The 19,383-nt window shown below is 36.7% G+C and overlaps 1 protein-coding gene across 2 annotated transcripts in view; it reads left to right on the forward strand.

Moving 5' to 3' along the window:
• The first annotated feature begins 1,250 nt into the window (after window positions 1–1,250).
• Window positions 1,251–19,383, forward strand: part of LOC122440076 (protein FAM170A-like) — a 32,042-nt gene continuing 13,909 nt past the window's right edge. The window contains exons 1-2 of one of the 2 annotated variants that reach the window (XM_043465880.1): window positions 1,251–2,192; window positions 3,782–3,883. In XM_043465880.1, the coding sequence (XP_043321815.1) occupies window positions 1,290–1,880 (591 nt within the window). In that variant the 5' untranslated portion in view covers window positions 1,251–1,289 and the 3' untranslated portion in view covers window positions 1,881–2,192; window positions 3,782–3,883. The remainder of the gene's footprint in view (window positions 2,193–3,781; window positions 3,884–19,383) is intronic. The other variant, XM_043465879.1, reaches the window with a different exon arrangement.

A 19,383-nucleotide genomic window follows, 5' to 3' on the forward strand; every position in this document is an offset into this window, starting at 1 on the left:
GTGATGGTCCCAGCCTCTAGTAATATAATAGGAGAAACTTCCTCTGCCTCTACAGGATATTTCTCTTGTGCCTCCTCCGAATGCGAGCTTGGCTCTTCTGATGAGGATGGTAAGGAAGATGCAGAGGTGGACTCTGAGCTTGGAAAGGGGGTGCAGTTGAATTGCTTAGCCTCATCCCTACTTACTTTACTTTCTCTTTGAAAACAAGAAAAGTCAGGGCAGAGGGACTAGAATTGAAGTCTCTGCCAAGGGAAAAATAAGGAGTGTGCCTTCAGGAATAAGACAGAGTTTCTCAGCACTGATTTTCAGCATGTGAACTCTGAGATAGCTATGAGTGAGGTAGGGGGCAGTGCTGATACGCACATGGGAACTTAATCAGAACCTTCCCCTTAGATCCGCACAAACTCATATCCTCATACTCACTCATACAGCGTGCACAGAGTCCTTCGTACCAAGTATGGCCCTGTTTCTCCTTCCTTTCTCTTCTACTCTCAGATACACACAACTTCATTCCTCCATCTGTCTTTCCCACTCTCTAATAGCATTACATAGCTATACATTTATACCTCATTCTTTCCCCCAATCATTTTCAGATTCATCTTTACACACTGATCCCCAAAATAATTCACGTATCTTTACACATATGACCTCTTTTAACTCACTATATGCTAGGTCAAACAAGAAAATTCATATGCTCTGAAGGGAATACACTTTCATACATAGTCTTTCTAATCTAATCACCACTTCACCTACAAAACCTTCAATCCTTCATAGAAAGACACATTCTGAGAAGTCACACACAGTTCCTCAAAGTCTTATTATCTCACAATAAGAACATGTACCACTCTTGTTTATGTATACTGAAACACCACATACCACACACAGATAGCTATTCACCATCCCCTTTCACCATTAGACATGCCATGTATGCCCCAGAACATACATACATCTTACCCTCATTCCCAGATGCTTATAGCATACATGAAGTCCAGATATAACATGTCACACACAGAATTCTGAAATATCACATATATATGTACTTTCACTCCACATGCCCATATAGAAGTGTTTTCACAGCCATCTCAACTTCTATAGACTTCACATACTTGATCCCAGTTTTCTAATGCTTGAAATTTTCCTTCCTAGGAATCCAACAGTCATGTCAAGATGTTTCTTGTCTTGAATCCACTGAGATGCCTCCAGTCCTGGATTTGGAACAAGGAGAGACTTCTTCTGCTTTCCCACAAGTCTCTCCTCCAGTTAATTTGGTTAATAGTAATAAGTCATTTATGTCATCAGTACCTAAAAAAAAGAAGAGAGTCATGGAAATTTACTACATGCAGGTTCAAATCGAAAAGGATGTGGCTGCCTTACAGGATTCAGAGGAAGAACTGGAACCCCCCGAAAAGAAGATACAGATGGAAGAAATTACCTGTCCTGAAGAAATCCATACAACATTCACCTCCTCTCAAGTGACTACAAAGGAGCTCCTGACTGACAACGAATCCAGTTTGGATATCCAAGTCAAAGATGAAAGGGAGAGGGCTGAAAGTCCAGCAGAACCTCAAGCTTTGGAGGAATGTTCCAAGGGCAAGACACCTGAAAGTCTGGCAGCCCCGGACAGTGGCTTCCAGTGCGTGAGCTGCTACCGGATCTTCCCCAGCTTAGAGGTCCTTCAGAAGCACGTGGAACATGCGTCCAGTGAGGGCTTTAACTGCTATACTTTCCATGTTGCCTTGGCTAGGCTAAAGAGAAAGCGGAGCAGAAGAGGGAGGAACAGGAGAAGGAAGAATATCAAGACGGCAGCATCTGATTGCCACCAGGAAAAACATTTTGGCATGGAGACATACTCATGCAATGACACTGATTCTCAGGCCTAAAAAGAGAGGAAATGAAGGAGGCCAACCTCTACTGAGGAGGCTTCATCTCCAAGTAGCCACAGTACCTACCTTTGTTTATGCATCTTTGTTAGCATACCACCCAAAGAGCAGAGAACCTATTCTAATATTATCCACTGCTCTCTTGAGGAGAGGGGAGAGGAAGGCAGATATCACCATACAGAAGAGCAAGATGTCCTTATGCAGACTAAAGACAAATGAACAGCAGTATATCTTCACCACCACTACAAGTGAGAAAGGGACGAAAGTGAAACTGCTATGGACTAGATCACAGAAGGGGTGAGAACTGGAGGGGTAAGAGATCATGTCAAGAATATTTAGGATGCAGGATTCTGAGAAAAGGTGGCATCTACCAGCGATGCCTCCCAAGGTCCCATAATCACTGTAATGAATAATTTCCTTCAGAATAATGTATTCTTGGAAGTGGAATATTTTTTTGTTGTTTAATTACTCAGTCGTATATGACTCTTTACGACCCCATGGACTGCGGCATGCCAGGCTTCCATGTCCTTCAGTATCTCCCGGATAGTCCGGGACACTAAAGTCATGTCCATTGAATCAATGATGCCATCCAACCATCTCACACTCTGTCACCCCCATCTCCTTCTGCCCTCAATCTTTCTCAGTATCAATTTCTTTTCCAATGGGTCAGCTGTTTACATCAGGTGACCAAGTACTGGAGCTTCAGCTTCAGCATCCTTTGAATATTCGGGGCTGATTTCCTTTAGGATTGACTGGTTTGATCTCCTTGCTGTCTTTGCTTGTGGAATATTTGGTTGATGACAAATTAATGAGAATGTCTCCTGTCCACTCCCTTGGAAGGGATAGGAAAAAATACCCGACTAGCAATTCTGCTACTCACTGGAAAAGACCCTGATGCTGGGGATGATTGAGGGCAAGACGAGTAGGGGGCTACAGAGGGTGAGACGGTTGGATGGCATCACTGACTCAATGTACATAAATTTGAGCAAACTCCAGGAGACAGTGAAGGACAACGAAGCCTGTCTTGCTGCAGGCCATGGGATCACAAAGAGTCAGACATGACTGAGTGAGTGAATGGCCAGCAGTTCAGCAGGGCAGAGAAGGCCTGGCCAACCATTCCTAGATAAACCAGAGGTCACCAGTGTCCCACCCCCTCTAGGTTTATGCCCTGGCCTGCCTCCCAGATCACAGGGTAGGACAGAGACAGGCCTTCTATCTTGAGGAAGGGTTGGTGTGCAGGCCCATCAGGGTTCTGTCCTTTCTCTGAGTGTGAGATCTCAGTATCTGTCTAGTGATTTCATACCTGGGAGGAAACTACTGAGGTGTAATTACTTGAAATAAACAACTAATCAAATCCTTTTTAATTTTTTATTTTTTCTGAAAAGAGTTTCCCTTCTTGTATGCTATGAGCAAGTAGTTCTGGCTGTCTCTTCAAAACTGTCAGATATCACTGACACTTATGCCATGAACCATTTTTGAAAACTTTTAATTTAATGCATTGCTTCTTGGAGGACCTCCATATCTTTGTATGAAGAGTCATCATTCTTACATCTTATTCTTTGTTACAGCATCAGTCATGTTATTCTAATTGAACAGCAGAGGAATGGAATACAGACAAAGCTGCAAAGCCAGGTTCATACTACAGTAAATGAGAGTGTGTCTTTTTAGTTAATGGAATGAATGAAGGACTCTTCTCCCGTCCTCCAAAAGTCACAATTAGAATGGAACCTATCAATTTTCCTGAATTTTCTATATCATGCAGGAAATGTTGAGACAATATTTTAATTTAATATGTGACAACAATATTGTCACAATAGTGACAATAAACGCTTGTCACTAAAGTATGAAAAGCTGCTTTCTTCACTGAGTGGATTCCCTTCTCTGATTCATTTTTCATACAGTGACACAAACCTGGTGGCCTGAAGATTTCAAACGATGATGTCCAGCACATTCCCATGATCTCATGAGAGCCCAGCAGTCCCTGTGAACACCACAGCATCAAGGTAGGGTTGGCCGGAGGCACATGTACCTGATTCTCTGTGGCTCCTTTCAGTTGTCCTGGTAAATATGATGCCAAACTCTGGAGAAAATGTTCACATAGAACAGGACTTGAACACCTGGCTGATCGCCTTGTTCTCTAGCCCAGATAATTGTCCTTAACTCCAATTTGATTACCTTCCCCCACATATAAATCCATGAACACATACATGATGCAAACAAGTGTGGACACTGCTGAATTTTGTACAGACTCTAATACCCCTTCTCCCGTGTACTCATGCCCATGCATTTATCTCGAAGTTATTTTTCCATATTTTTTTCTTTAAATGAACATAAACTTTTTCCTCATATCTCCCTTTTACATACTCACTTGTACAGTTACTTGGCTGAAAGACAGACATTCTTACTATTGAGAGAGGAAAAGTTACTGGATAAAGCCCAAGGCAATTAAAACACACCCCTTGGCTTCTCTGGACTTGTGTAGGTGTAGGTGCACAAACACTTCTTATAGTAGAAATGATGGAATGTGTAAAAATCATCTGAGACAGTCAATATGTGTATATACAGGTCATAATTCAGTTTTAAGCTCAATAACTTTAGAGCTGTAAAAGCTACCAATTTTTGGAAAATGTAATTTGCATGTTCAATTATTTGTATGTGATTTACGTGGATAATATTTGTACTTTCAAAAATTAATTTTAATCTTTCTTTGTCATTCCAGCATCTTCAATCATAAGGGCAGAAACAAAAAATAAAAATTTTAAAAATATTATGGAAAATTCACAAAACTATATAGGAAAGGGGAAATTAAAATATTATTAGTTCGACTTTCAAATGATGTTCTTCATTATTTGTAGCTTTTACCCTACTGAAATTATTAAAGCTTGAGTTTGCATAAACAAATAATATGTATAACAACTGTATGTTTACCTGTGTGTGTATAAGTTCATAGAAAACAAGAGATGGGTTAAGTTGCTTTTGCTTTGATCTGCTGAAGACTTTCTTTCTTCCCTTGATAAGAGGCTCTGCCTTCAGAACAAATATGAGGGCAAGTCATTCTAGCCAAATGAAGTCATTACTTCACTGATTGGCTTCCCTGATTGACCTCATGGTAAACATTAGTCTATGTTGGATCAATCTGCACTAATAACTTGGAAAATCAAAATATAAGAAAGAGTCTGTGGTGGTTAGTGGTGGGTTTTCCTTTGCAACTCACATTAAGGCCCATGAGCCTCTACTACTGGAATGCTTCTGTTCTTCTTTTTTTTTTAACCTGTTTTTTTATTTATCAAGCATCCCCACTAACCATTCAATAAATTCTTGGTTTGCCTTAGGTAGCCTGAGATATTTACTGCTGTTTGTTACCTAATGTACCTTTATTGATACAAATTAGCTTCAACATGATAATTTCTTCCATTTTAATAATCGAAATGATACAGTCCAGAAAGGAGTAACATATTACATTCCTCTGATTTTATATGGAAACAATAAGGGATAAAATTATACTCAGTATGTATATTATGTCCTTGATTGATTAAGAAGGTGCATTGAAAATGTATGGGCATATAAACAAAATTACTTATTTGGACAAAATGGACTTCAGCACATTAGGCCTGGTAAATCCCTTATTGCTAGTTAGCAGCTTTGAGTACTTTCTGAGTCTGCTCTCCCATCTTGAAAACAGAGATCATAATACCTAAAATTATGATTGTGAGAGTAAGAAGACATGGGTAAATGAACCCAACATAGCCTCTGAAATAAATAGCAAAATAATTTATCACTCACTTTTGAAATTTACTTTCTTTACCTATGAGCATCTGCAGTTTGATTATGATGTGTATAGTAGGATTCTTTTTTTTTTAATTTATGTTGTTTGATACTAGCTGAGCTAAGCTTTTTTAAAAAATCTTTTGGATTTTGAAAAAATTATAAACTCACAAGAAGTTTCAAAAACAGTCCACAGTCCAGAGGGGTTCCATGTACGCATCATGCATAATTTTCCAACATAATTCTAGTACATTATCCAACAAGGGCACCGATGAGAACAATATGATAAATCAGACTACAGAACAGACCTTACTCAGATTTCACTGTTTTTTAAAGTACTCACATTTTGCATGTTTTTGTGTATAATACTATATTTTACACGTGTTGATTTTTGTATGTCCATCACTGAAGTCATGGTACATGAATGTTCTGTCCCACAAAGCAGTTCTTTCATTCTTCCCTTGACAGTCACATACACCCTGTTTCCCTAACTTCTGGAAGTAGCTGTGCACTCTTTTTTTTTTTTTATTCCAAGAATTTTATACAAAATGAATCATATAGTATGTAAACTTTTGAGATTGGCATTTTCACCTAAACCTGATTCCCCTAATATTGAGCCAAATTGTTGCATATATTGTAGTCTATTACTTTTATTGCTGAGGAGTATTCCATTGTATGATGTGGAACAGTTAAATGTGTTACACGTTTAAAGGCATTTGGGTTATTGCAAGTTATTGCGATTGGAAATAAAGCTTCTATGACATTAGTGTGCAGGTTTTATGTGAACATGTTTTCCTCTTTCTAGTATAAATGCCTGAGAGCATTATTGTTTTGTTAGATGGTAAATGTTATGGTAAAACTACTGCAGGCTAATTTCCATAGTGGTTGAACCATTTTTATATTCCCACTAATGTATGAGAAGTGTAGTTTCCCTGCATCCTCACCAATATTTGATAGTATAAGTATTTTTAAGAGCCTTTAGTAGGTATGCAGTAGACTCTTGTGGCTGTTTAAATATTCATTACCCTAGCAATTTGTGATGCTGAACATCTTTTCATGTAGATGTCATTTGCGTGTCTTTTTTGGATTACCTTTGTAAGTTTTCTGCCCATTTAAAAATTAAATTATTTTCTTTTTATCCAGAGAGTTATTTGTATGTTTTGGATATGAATTAGTTGTTGGATATGTAATCTGCAAATATTTTCTCCCAGTTGGTGGTGTCTTTTTATTCTCTTAACAGGGTCTTGGGTAGATTAAATGGTTTTAAATATTAATGAAACCAAATATATCAGCTGTTTTCTTTTATGGATGGTGCCTTGTGTGTCGTGTCTAGGAATTTGGCACTTAACTCTGGGTCTCAAAGATTTTCTTCTATTTTCTTCTAAAGGTTTTAGAGCTTTACATTTAATTTTATCTGTGGTTCTGTTTAATTTTTATACAAGGTGTAAGGCTCAAATGGATTTTTGGTTACTGTTGTCAAGTTGTTCCTGCACAATTTTATAAAAATGTTATTCTTCCTCTACTGAGTTGCTTTTGAATTACCATTTCAAAAGAAGCTTGTCTCACTTGTTTGGGTCTGTGTGTGGTCTCCTCATTCTGTTGCATTGATTTACTCTTTATTCCTCTGATATTGTATGCTGTATTGATTGTTGTAGATATTGACTATGTTGTAAAAATAGGTGGTGCGATTTCTCCGGCTTGATGCTTCTTTTTCAGTATTGTTTAAGCCATTCTAATTCATTTGTGTTTCCACATAAATTTGAAGATAAGCTTGCCCATATGTATTTTAAAAATCTTGCTGGGGTTTTAACAGGGTTTACACTGAATGTACAGATCATTTTGTTAAGAACTAGCATCTTCAATTGGAGAAATAACTCCAGAAAGAATGAAGAGACTGAGCCAAAACAAAAATAACACCCAGTTATGAATGTGACTGGTGATAAAAACAAGATATTGCTCTGATATTGTAAAGAGCAATATTACATAGGAACCTGGAATGTTAGGTCCATGAATCAAGGCAAACTGGAAGATGTCAAACAGGAGATGGAAAGAGTGAACATTGACATTTTAGGAATCAGCAAACTAAAATGGACTAGAATGGGTAAATTTAACTCCAATGACGATTATATCTACTACTGTGGGCAAGAATCACTTAGAAGAAATGGAGTAGCCATCATGAAAGAGTCCAAAATGCAGTACTTGGATGTGATCTCAAAAATGACAGAATGATCTCTGTTTCCAAGGCAAACCATTCAATATCACGGTAATCCAAGGCTATGCCCCAACCAGTAACACTGAAGAAGCTGAAGTTGAATGTATCTATGAAGACCTACAAGACGTTTTAGACCCCAAAAAGATGTCCTTTTCATTATAGGTGGCTGGAATGCAGAAGTAGGATGTCAAGAAACACCTGGAGTAACAGGCAAATTTGGCCTTGGAGTATAGAATGAAGCAGGGAAAAGGCTAATAGAGTTTTGCCGAGAGAATGCACTGGTCATAGGAAACAACCTCTTCCAACAACACAAGAGAAGACTCTACACATAGACATCACCAGATGGTCAACACTGAAATCAGATTGATTATATTCTTTGCAGCCAAAGATGGAGAAGCTCTATACAGTCAGCAAAAACAAGACTGGGAGCTGATTGTGGCCCAGATCATGAATTCCTTATTGCCAAATTCAGCTTCAGTTGAAGAAAGTAGAAAAAACCACTAGACCATTCAAATATGACCTAAATCAAATCCCTTACATTTATACAGTGGAAATGAGAAATGGATTTAAGGGACTAGATCTGATAGAGTGCCTGATGAACTATGGATGGAGTTTTATGACATTGTACAGGAGACAGGGATCAAGACCACCCCCAAGCAAAGGAAATGCAAAAAAGCAAAGCGGCTGTCTGAGGAGGCCTTACAAATAGCTGAGAAAAGAAGAGAAGCAAAAAGCAAAGGAGAAAAGGAAAGATATACCCATTTGAATGCAGAGTTCCAAAGAATAGCTAGGAGAGATAAGAAAGCCTTCCTCAAGGATCAGTGCAAAGTAATAGAGGAAAACAATAGAATGGGAAAGACTAGAGATCTCGTCAAGAAAATTAGAGATACCAAGGGAACATTTCATGAAAAGATGGGCTCAATAAAGGACAGAAATGGTAGGGACCTAACAGAAGCAGAAGATATTAAGAAGAGGTGGCAAGAATACACAGAAGAACTGTACAAAGATCTTCATGACCCAGATAATCACCATGGTTTGATCACTCACCCAGAATGAGACACCCTGGAATGTGAAGTCAAGTGGGCCTTAGGAAGCATTACTACAAACAAAGCTAGTGGAGGTGATGGAATTCCAGTTGAGTTATTTCAAATTTGGAAAACTCAGCAGTGGCCACAGGACTGGAAAAGGTCAGTTTTCATTCCAATCTCAAAGAAAGGTAATGACAAAGACTGCTCAAACTACTGCACAACTGTATTTGTCTTACAGGCTAGCAAAGTAATGCTCAAAATTCTCCAAGCCAGGCTTCAACAATACATGAACCCAGAACTTCCAGATGTTTAAGCTGGGTTTATAAAAGGCAGAGGAACCAGAGATCAAATTACCAACACCTGTTGGATCATAGAAGAAACAAGAGAATTAAAAAGTATAAAAGACACCTACACTTGCTTTATTGACTACACCAAAAGCCTTTGACTGTGTGGATCATAACAAACTGTGGATAATTCTTAAAGAGATGGGAATACAGACCATCCGACCTGCCTCCTGTGAAATCTGTATGAACGTCAGGATGCAACAGAACCGAACATGGAACAAAAGACTGGTTCCACATTGGAAAAGGAATCGTCAAGGCTGTATATTGTCACCCTGCTTATTTAACTTATATGCAGAGTACATCATGCAAAAGGCCAGGTTGGCTGAAGCACAGCTGGAATAAGATTGCCAGGAGAAATATCAATAACCTCAGATATGCAGATGACACCACTCTTATGGCAGGAAGTGAAGAAATGGCCACCTACTCCATTATTCTTGCCTGGAGGATCCCCTGGACAGAGGAGCCTGGTGGGGTACTCTCTATAGGGTTTCAGATGGTCGGACACGACTGAGCGACTAACACACACATCATCCCACTCATTTAGTGTTTATCTTCACCTCATAGATCAGTTATAATAGCTCCATTAAGGTCTTTTTGAAAATTTGAACATCTGTGTCATCATAAGATTGGCATCTGTGGGTTATCTGCTTCCTTGAGAAACAGTTCTTTTTTGGTAATTTAAATTGTATTTGACATATTTTTAATCCAAAGAATGATTCTGGCTTCTGTTAAAATCATATGGAAAATATTTATTTTATGTTTTTACATGCAATCAGCTGAATTTCAGAGTGCAAATTCTGTATCATTTTCTGCAATGATGGTTTGTTTCAATGTCAGTTCAGTTTTCAGTGCCTTTGTTTGGCTGTTTTGGCTCCACCTTGCAAATAGGGGCTTGGCACACAATGGATACTCAAAATATTTTTTTCATTCATTTCCAGTTTTTAGTACAGCTTGTTTGAAGCTGAATCATATGGAAATAATAAGTTTTGACAGTCTGTTAATTTAAAAAATATATATATACCTTATCTCTCCAATAACAGGTAGGTTACTTCAGGGAATGGAGCATAACATGTATTTTGCAAAGTGATATATATTAAAGAGCTCCCCAGTGGATTTTGTTAAATGTTTGAAGAGAGTAAAAATTCTGACATGCTACCAATTTCATTTTTGGCATTTGTTTCTTATTCTTATTTTCCATATGATAGCTAATAATTCTAATATCTGTGGCATATATTGACTTGATTTTTTTACTTGCCTATAGAAGGACATGTTTATATGCTGCTGAGATTCAAAATCGTATGCTTTCCATTTTCTTCCTCAATCCCAGTATAACTAAGTGTACTATGAAATAAAATTTTTAAAAAATAATACAACTTTTATAACTATAATGGTTTAATACTTTTGCTATAAGATTCTAGTTCTTTTACATACTAACATACCAACTTAAATATGGAAAATTATGTTTAGTGTGATAAGGACAGCTCTTTAGTTTTAAACATGTTGAAAATTGAATCTCATATTACAGTGGTGTGCCTTTGTTTTAAATTCATGCTATTTTTATATTGTGTAACTTTCTCATTCATGGTAATTTTTTAAAATGTTCTCCATTATAGATAGAGTGACTTAAAATAGTTTGTCATTTAAAAATTTTAATTGAAAATCCAAAGAACTTATCAATGCTAAAAAGAAATGAATTAATGAACCATGAAAAGACATGGAGGAACTTCATATTGCTAAGTGAAAGGAAGCAATCTAAAAAGGCTACATACTATGTGATTCCACCTCTATGACTTTCAGGAAATGGCAAAACTTTGGAGACATTAAAAATAGTGATTGCTGGGAGTGAGATAGAGGAGAGAGGAATGAATACTCAGCACAGAGAATTTTCAAGGCAGTGAAAATACTTTTTAGGATACTATAATGATGGATATAAAACCCATAAAATGTACAACATCAAGAGGTAAGGTACACTATGAACTTTGAGTAATAATGACATGTCAGTGTAGGTTTATCCATTGTGAGGAATGTACCCCTCTGCTGGGGAATGTTGCTAATGGGGGAGGCTCTGTATACATGTGTTGGGGAGGGGATATATGTGAAATCTCTGTACCTTTCTCTGAGTTTTATTGTGAACATAAAATTTCTCTAAAAAACTTGTCTATCTAAAAAAGAAAAAAAACAAAAACTAATCAGCATTTCATGTGATACCAATAAATGAAATCAAACTTTATATCCTCAAGTTTAAGATGCTTTGCATAATTAAAAAGATTTTGAAAGTGTGATGTATCTTATAATTATTAATAAGCAGAAATTTAGAAACAGTATGTGCTTGAATATCATGCCCTTAAACTGCATGAGTCTACTTATGTGGGAATGTAGTTCCATAGTATTTGCTAAAATACTACAGGACCTGTAGTTGGTTGAATATCTGGATATAGAACTGTAGAGATGGAGGAACCAAATGTACTGGAATGTGGACTATAAATAATTCCTGGATTTTTGACTTGGTGGCGGGTCAGTGCCCATAACTACTGCATCGTTCTGTGTTAGCATGTTCTTGTTTGCAAGAAAGCATATTCATATCATTACTGTCATACTACTACTGAGACTTGAGGATATAAAGTATATAAAATGGTTCCATCCTGGCATGGTCAGTCTATTTTTGTTTCTTTTGTGTGATTTCAAGTAGAAAAAATGGACAGATTTGTGTTTGTTCTGAATATAGGTAAGTCGTTAGCTACCTAGGTAATCCCAATACCTCTAAATTCTTTAAGATACTCCTGCAGTTATCTTGAGGCAGGTATTGATAGTCCTCATATTTGAGAACCATAGGATGAACTTATTTTCAAGCCCCATTTTCCTTTTATTTATTTATTTTTTTGGCTTCTTTCGAAGGCTAAAAGCATAGTAGAGATTTTTTTTTTTATTATTATACGTTTTTCAGATTACATTTAGAACCCATTTAAGGGTAATACCTAGAGAAGGAAATGGCAATCCACTCCAGTGTTCTTGCCTGGAGAATTCCATGGACAGAGGAGCCTGGAAGGCTACAATCAATCCATGGGGTTGCAAAGAGTCAGCCATGACTGAACCAGCTTAGCATGCACACACACAAGGATCCTTCAGTGGAATTTTTGTCTAGCATTTGAAGAAAACTATATTGTGGATAGTATTTGAGATTGTCACATATGTGCTTTTAAAAATAGGTTTATCTTTTACACATAAAGAACTTACATTAATCATACACACTCTCAGGTACATTAATAATGGCCTTCATGACCAAACAAAACAAGCCTTTGTTAAAATATCTTGCAATGTCACCAATTCAACTAAAAAGTAAACACCTAATAAGATTTAAATTTTGTTTTTAGGACAAGTTGACTCAATTAAAAGCCTATGAACCAGGAGTTTAATTTCCTTTTAGTGACTAAGTTACTCTCAGTAGTAGAGTTTTAAAGATACATATGTTTTGGTGATGATATGAGTATAATAAAATACATTCAGAAGGCACTTCTAGAATATGGGTGCTTCCCTGTTAGCTCCGCTGGTAAAGAAATCCGCCTGTAATGCAGGAGACCTCAATTTGATTCCTGGGTTGGGAAGATTCCCTGGAGAAAGGATAAACTACCCACTCCAGTATTCTTGGGCTTCCCTGGTAGCTCAGATGGTAAAGAATCTGCCTGCCATGCAGAAGGCCTGGGTTTGATCCCTGGATTGGGAAGATCCCCTAGAGGAGGGCATGGCAATCCACTCTAGTATTCTTTCCTGGAGAATCCCATGGGCAAAGAAGTCTGGTGAGCTCCATTCCATGGGGTTGCAAAAAGTCAGGCACAACTGAGCTACTAAGCACACAGAAAATGCTGCATTTCATCCACAGCCACAAGAAAAGCACTGAGCATTTACCATTGATCACAGAGTTTACTCTAAAAAGCAGTTTTAGCTTTACCAGGCTATCATTATTAAGCTCTATCTGAAATTTTTTAAATGTATCTCAGCACCAAGTACAAGAGCATATGGTTTTCAGTCAATCTATTTTTAACAGAACAATGTACCAATCTCACTTTATTATATGTGTTTTTAATATAATAACAATTGTGATCATTAAAGTGCATCTGCTTACTATTGAATGAACAATTCAAAAATACCATTTCTGATATCCTCTTCATTTCTAAGTCACAAATAATAGAGAAGAATTTTAGAAACCAGAAGTCCTTACCTTCTCCACATTTATAGGAAATTACATTTTTAGATGACAGCTCTGTAAGTTGAAAGTTACCATGGTAACTTTTATAATAGTCACAAGTCATAGGAAATTACCTTAGTAATCAAAAAATTGATTACACATTGTGGGATCCAAACAGGAAAAGCAAACAGTATGCCCTAGCCTGTCTGTTTTCTCTATTCTTCTGGCCCTGCCAATCTTACACAAGATATAGGCAGTTCTCTGTTTCGCAAACTAAGTTCAATGCAAGTAGAACTTGGAAAATATTGACCCAATATATGTCAGTATCCATCTGTACCTCATCCCCACCCAGAATCTGCAGCCATTCCATCTAGAACAGGAGAGAATATCATCCTAGGAAGAAAAAAAGAATGGAAGCAATATTCTTTACACATTAGAAGAGGTAGGAAGATGTTGCTTTCCAGTTGGTGAAATATTGGAAGAGGAATATCAGAAAGAAAAAGAAAGGTCAGGTATCAGTATTTGCTTCTCTCATACATTTCTAAGAATAGAAGGGTTTAACTGAATCATCCAAAAGTGTATGGAAGAAATCACTAGTATGATCATGAGTCCTTTTATGTAGGAGTAGAAAGGGCTGGGGGTTGGGATTTAGAAGCAGGAATTTGCAGGCCTTTTTGATCTCCTTTACTTCTGTGACCCATTCAATAGGCCATATGAGTGATTTTGGATGACTTTAGTTGAGAGAAGTGTTTAGGCCAAGTACCATATTGATTCAGTTATCTATTCATATTATAAATAATGCTTTTATAAAAGCATTGTGCCTATATTCTCTATTCTTTGTGAATGTGTACTTTTGGATTATAACCCTAGAAGTTCAAACACGTAAGTGTATCTTTAATTTTACTTAATATACCAAATTACACTGTTTCGAGTTTGAACTGTTATGTATTCCCACCAGCCATAATCTGGAATAATTTATGTTCTCCAGTCTCACCGATAGAATATATTATTGAATTTAGTATTTTTGCCAATCATATAGGTGAGAAATAATGCATCTGTTGTTTTAGTTTTTCTTAGTCTTAGTGAGAATGGATATATATTTTTCCACTTAAGGGCTTTTGCATTCTTTGTTTAGTGAATGGTCCATATATTTTGATTTTTTTTCTCAGCCTTGGTCTCAATTTTTAAGAGTCTGTATATATAAAAGAAAGATTTTCTTGCAATTCAATATTTGCCTGTCGCCTTTTTATGAAAACGTTTAACCTCCTGAAGTGAAAGTAACTCGGGTATAAACTTCATTTTTGACCATTTCAATAATTTCCCTAAATTGAGTCTTCCCAGTGGAAGTGTTAGTTCTTAATTCTATTATTTGAGGTAGATTCTCTCAAAGTCTTCTTGGGCTAAATTCTGGCTTATCATGGCTTCTGAGGTTGGCCTTTTTGATCACTTATGAGCCTATCATTGTTTCAAGTGTTTCTAGTTACTCTTCATTGGAAGAGTGATTTACATCAAGTCATTCATCCTAGATATCATCATCTTCCTGACCAAGGCTTCTGGATTGACAGGTTTTTCTGTCTCAGTGCTTTTGAGATAACTGCTCATCCCTCTTCTACTTCGTATTGTTGCCTACAAGAAAAATGCAGTTATCCTCATTCTTATTCCTCTGTACTTAATGTCACATTTTTTCACTAGTTATGATTTTTCTATTTAGTACTGTCATTAAGCAATTTGTTTATGGTATGTCTTCACAAAGTTCCCTTTTTCTTTCTTGTAAATGGAGTATATTAAATTTCTTATATTTGCACATGTATAGATTTTTATCAAATCAGTAAAAAATGTAACCATGATTTGTCACTCTACCCCAAGTTTCCATCATTTTCTGGGTATTTACACATGAATGTGACTCCATGAAACTGCTAATATTTTGGTCTTTTATATTTTTGAATTTTAATTTCTTATTATTTTCACTTCAATTATTTTAATTGAAGGATAATTGCTTTGCAGAATTTGGTTGTTTTCTGTCAAACTTCAACATAAATCAGCCATAGGTATACATATATCCCCTCCCTTTTGAACCTCCCTCTCATCTCCTCCCCATCCCAGCCCTCTGGGTTAATACAGGGCCCCTGTTTGAGTTTCCTGAGCCACACAGCAAATTCCCATTGGCTGTCTATTTTACACATGGTAAAGTAAGTTTGCATGTTACTCCTTCCATACATCTCACCCCCTCCTCCCCTCTCCCCATGTTCAAAAGTCTATTCTCTATGTCTGTTTCTCCACTGCTGCCCTGTAAATAAATTCTTCAGTTCCATTTTTCTAGATTCCATATATGTGCATTAGAATATGATATTTATCTTTCTTTTTCTGACTCACTTCACTTTGTATAATAGGTTCTAGGTTCATCTGCCTCATCAGAACTGACTCAAATGCTTTCCATTTTATGGCTGAGTAATATTCCATTGTGTGTATATGTATCACAACTTCTTTATCCATTTATCTGTGGATGGACATCTAGGTTGCTTCCATGTTCTAGCTATTGTAAGTAGTGCTGCAATGAGCAATGGGATACATGTGTCTTTTTCAACCCTGCTTTCCTCAGGGTATATGCCTAGGATTGAGATTGTGGGGACATATGGTGGTCTTATTCCTAGTTTTTTAAAAAATCTCCGTACTGTCTTCCATAGTGGCTGTATCAATTTACATCCCCACCAACAGTGCACGAGCATTCCCTTTTCTCTACACCCCCTCCAGAATTTATTATTTGTAGACATTTTGATGATGGCCATTCTGACTGGTATGAGGTGATATCTCATTGAAGTTTTGATTTACATTTCTCTAATAATGAGATGTTGAGCATCTTTTCATGTGTTTGCTAGCCATCTGTATGTCTTCTGTGGAGAAGTGTGTGTTTAGGTCTCTTCCCCACTTTTTGTTTGGGTTGTTTGTTTTTCTTGTATTGAATTGTATGAGCTGCTTGTATATTTTGGAAATTAATCCTCTGTCAGTTTTTTCATTTGCTATTGTTTTCTCCCATTCTGAGTGTTGTCTTTTCACTTGCTTATAGTTTACTTTGCTGTGCAAAAGCTTCTAGGTTTAATCAGGTCCCACTTGCTTACTTTTGTTTTTATTTCCATTACTCCAGGAGGTGGGTCATAGAAGATCTTGCTTTGATTTATGTCATCAAGTGTTCTGCCTATGTTTTCCTCTAAGAGTTTTAAAGTTTCTGGTCTTGCATTTAGGTCTTTAATCCATTTTGAATTTATCTTTGTATATGGTGTTAGGAAGTGTTCTAATTCATTCTTTTACATGTAGCTGTCCAGTTTTCCCAGCACCGTTTATCGAAGAGGCTGTTTTCGCCCCATTGTATATTCTTGCCTCTGTCAAAAATAAGGTACCCATAGGTGCATGGGTTTATTTCTGGGCTTTCTATCTTGTTCCTTTGGTCTATATTTATGTTTTTGTGCCATACCATACTGTCTTGATGACTGTAGCTTCGAGGTATGATCCAAAGTCAGGAAGGTTAATTCCTCCAGCTCCATTCTTCTTTCTCAAGACTGCTTTGACTATTTGGGGGCTATTGTGTTTCCATATGAATTGTGAAATTTTTTGTTCTAGTTCTGTGAGAAATGTCTTTGGTAATTTGATAGGGATCACATTGAATCTGTACATTGCATTTAGTAGTATTTCATTTTCACAATATTGATTCTTCCTACCCAGGAAAATGGAATATCTCTCTGTCTGTTTATGTCATCTTTGATTTCTTTCATCAGTGTCTTATAATTTTCTATGTACAGTTCTTTGTCTCCTTAGATAAGTTTATTCCTAGATATTTAACTCATTTTGTTGCAATGGTGAATAGGGCTGATCCCTTGATTTCTCTTTCTGATTTTTCATTGTTAGTATATAAAAATGCAAGTGATTTCTGTGTATTGATTTTGTATCCTGCAACCTTGCTAAATTCACTGATTAGCTCTAGTAATTTTCTGATACTATGTTTATGGTTTTCTATGTACAGTATCATGTCATATGCAAACAGTGAGAGCTTTACTTCTTCTTTTCCAATCGATTATTTTTATTTTTTTCTTCTCTGAATACTGTAGCTATGTTGAATAATAGTCACAAAAGTGGACACCATTGTCTTGTTCCTGATCTTTGGGGGAATGCTTTCAGTTTTTCACCATTGAGAGTAATCTTTGCTGTAGGCTTAGAAAGTTGAGCCCAGAAGAATTGATGCTTTTGAACTGTGATGTTGGAGAAGACTCGAGAGTCCCTTGGACTGCAAGGAGATCCAACCAGTTCATCCTAAAGGAGATGAGTACTGGGTGTTCATTGGAAGGACTGATGCTGAAGCTGAAACTCCAGTACTTTGGCCACCTGATGTGAAGAGCTGACTCTTTTGAATATACCCTGATGCTGGGAAAGATTGAGGGCAGGATGAGAAAGGGATGACAGAGGATGAGATGGTTAGATGGCATCACCGACTCAATGGACATGAGTTTGAGTAAACTCTGGGATTTGGTGATGGACAGGGAGGCCTGGCGTGCTGTGATTCATGGGGTTGGAAAGAGTAGGACATGACTGAGTGACTGAACTGAACTGAACTGTAGGTTTATCATATATGGCCTTTACTATGTTGAGGTAGCTTCCTTCTATGCCCATTTTTTGAAGAGTTTTAATCATAAATGGGTGGTGAATTTTGTCCAAGGCTTTTTCTGCATCTATTGATATTATCATATGGTTTTTATCTTCAATTTGTTAATATGGTGTATCACATTGTTTGATTTTGCATATATTGAAGAATCTTTGCATTCCTGGAATAAACCCAACTTAATCATGGTGTATGAGCTTTTTGATGTGTTACTGAATTCTGTTTGCTAAAAATTTGTTCAGGATTTTTGCATCTATGTTCATCAGTGATATTGGCCTATAGTTTTCTTTTTTTGTGTTGTCTTTGTCTGGTTTTAGTATCAGGGATGGTGACCTCATAGAATGAATTTGGAAGTGTTCTTCCTCTGCAGTTTTTTGGAAGAGTGTTAGAAGGATAGGCATTAGCTATTCTCTAAATGTTTGATAGAATTCTTCTGTGAAGCCCTCTGATTCCTGGACTTTTGTTGTTTTGGGAAATTTTTGATCACAGCTTTAATTTCAGTGCTTGTAATTGGGTTGTTCATAATTTCTATTTCTTTCTGGTTCAGTCTTGGAAGATTGAACTTTTCTAAGAATCTGTCCATTTCTTCCAGGTTATCCATTTTATTGCCATATGGTTGTTCATAATAGTCTCTTATAAGCCTTTGTATTTATGCATTGTCTGTTGTAACCTCTCCTTTTTCATTTCTAATTATGTCAGTTTGATTCCTTTCCTTTCTTTCTTGATGAGTTTGGCTAAAGCTTTGTCAATTTTGTTTATTTTCTCAAAGAACCAGCTTTTTGTTTTATCAATCTTTACTATTGTTTCTTTCATTTCTCTTTTTGCTTATTTCTGCTCATATCTTTATGATTTCTTTACTTCTACTAATCTTGTTTTTGTTGTTGTTGTTGTTCTTCTTCTTTTTCCAGTTGTTTCAGGTGTAAAGTTAGGTTGTCTATTTCATGCTTTTCTTGTTTCTTGAGGTAGGATTGTATTGCTATAAACTTCCCTCTTAGAACTGCTTTTGCTGCATCCCATAGGTTTTGACTTGTCATGTTTTCATTGTCATTTGTTTCTAGAAATTTTTTTATTTCCCTTTTGATTTCTTCAGTAACCTGTTGGTTATTTAGAAATGTGTTGTTTAATCTCCATGTTTTTGTGTTTCTTACAGATTTTGTTTTTTCCTTGTAATTGATATCTAGTCTCATAGCATTGTAGTCAGAGAAAATGCTTGATATGGTTTCAGTTTTTTTACATTTACTGAGGTTTGATTTGTAACCTCATATGTGCTCTATCCTGGAGAATGCTCCATGTGCACTTAAGAGGAAGGTGTTTTCTTCTGCA

This window comes from Cervus canadensis, chromosome 4 (genome assembly GCF_019320065.1).
Source record: "Cervus canadensis isolate Bull #8, Minnesota chromosome 4, ASM1932006v1, whole genome shotgun sequence".
In the NCBI taxonomy this organism is placed as follows: domain Eukaryota; kingdom Metazoa; phylum Chordata; class Mammalia; order Artiodactyla; family Cervidae; genus Cervus; species Cervus canadensis.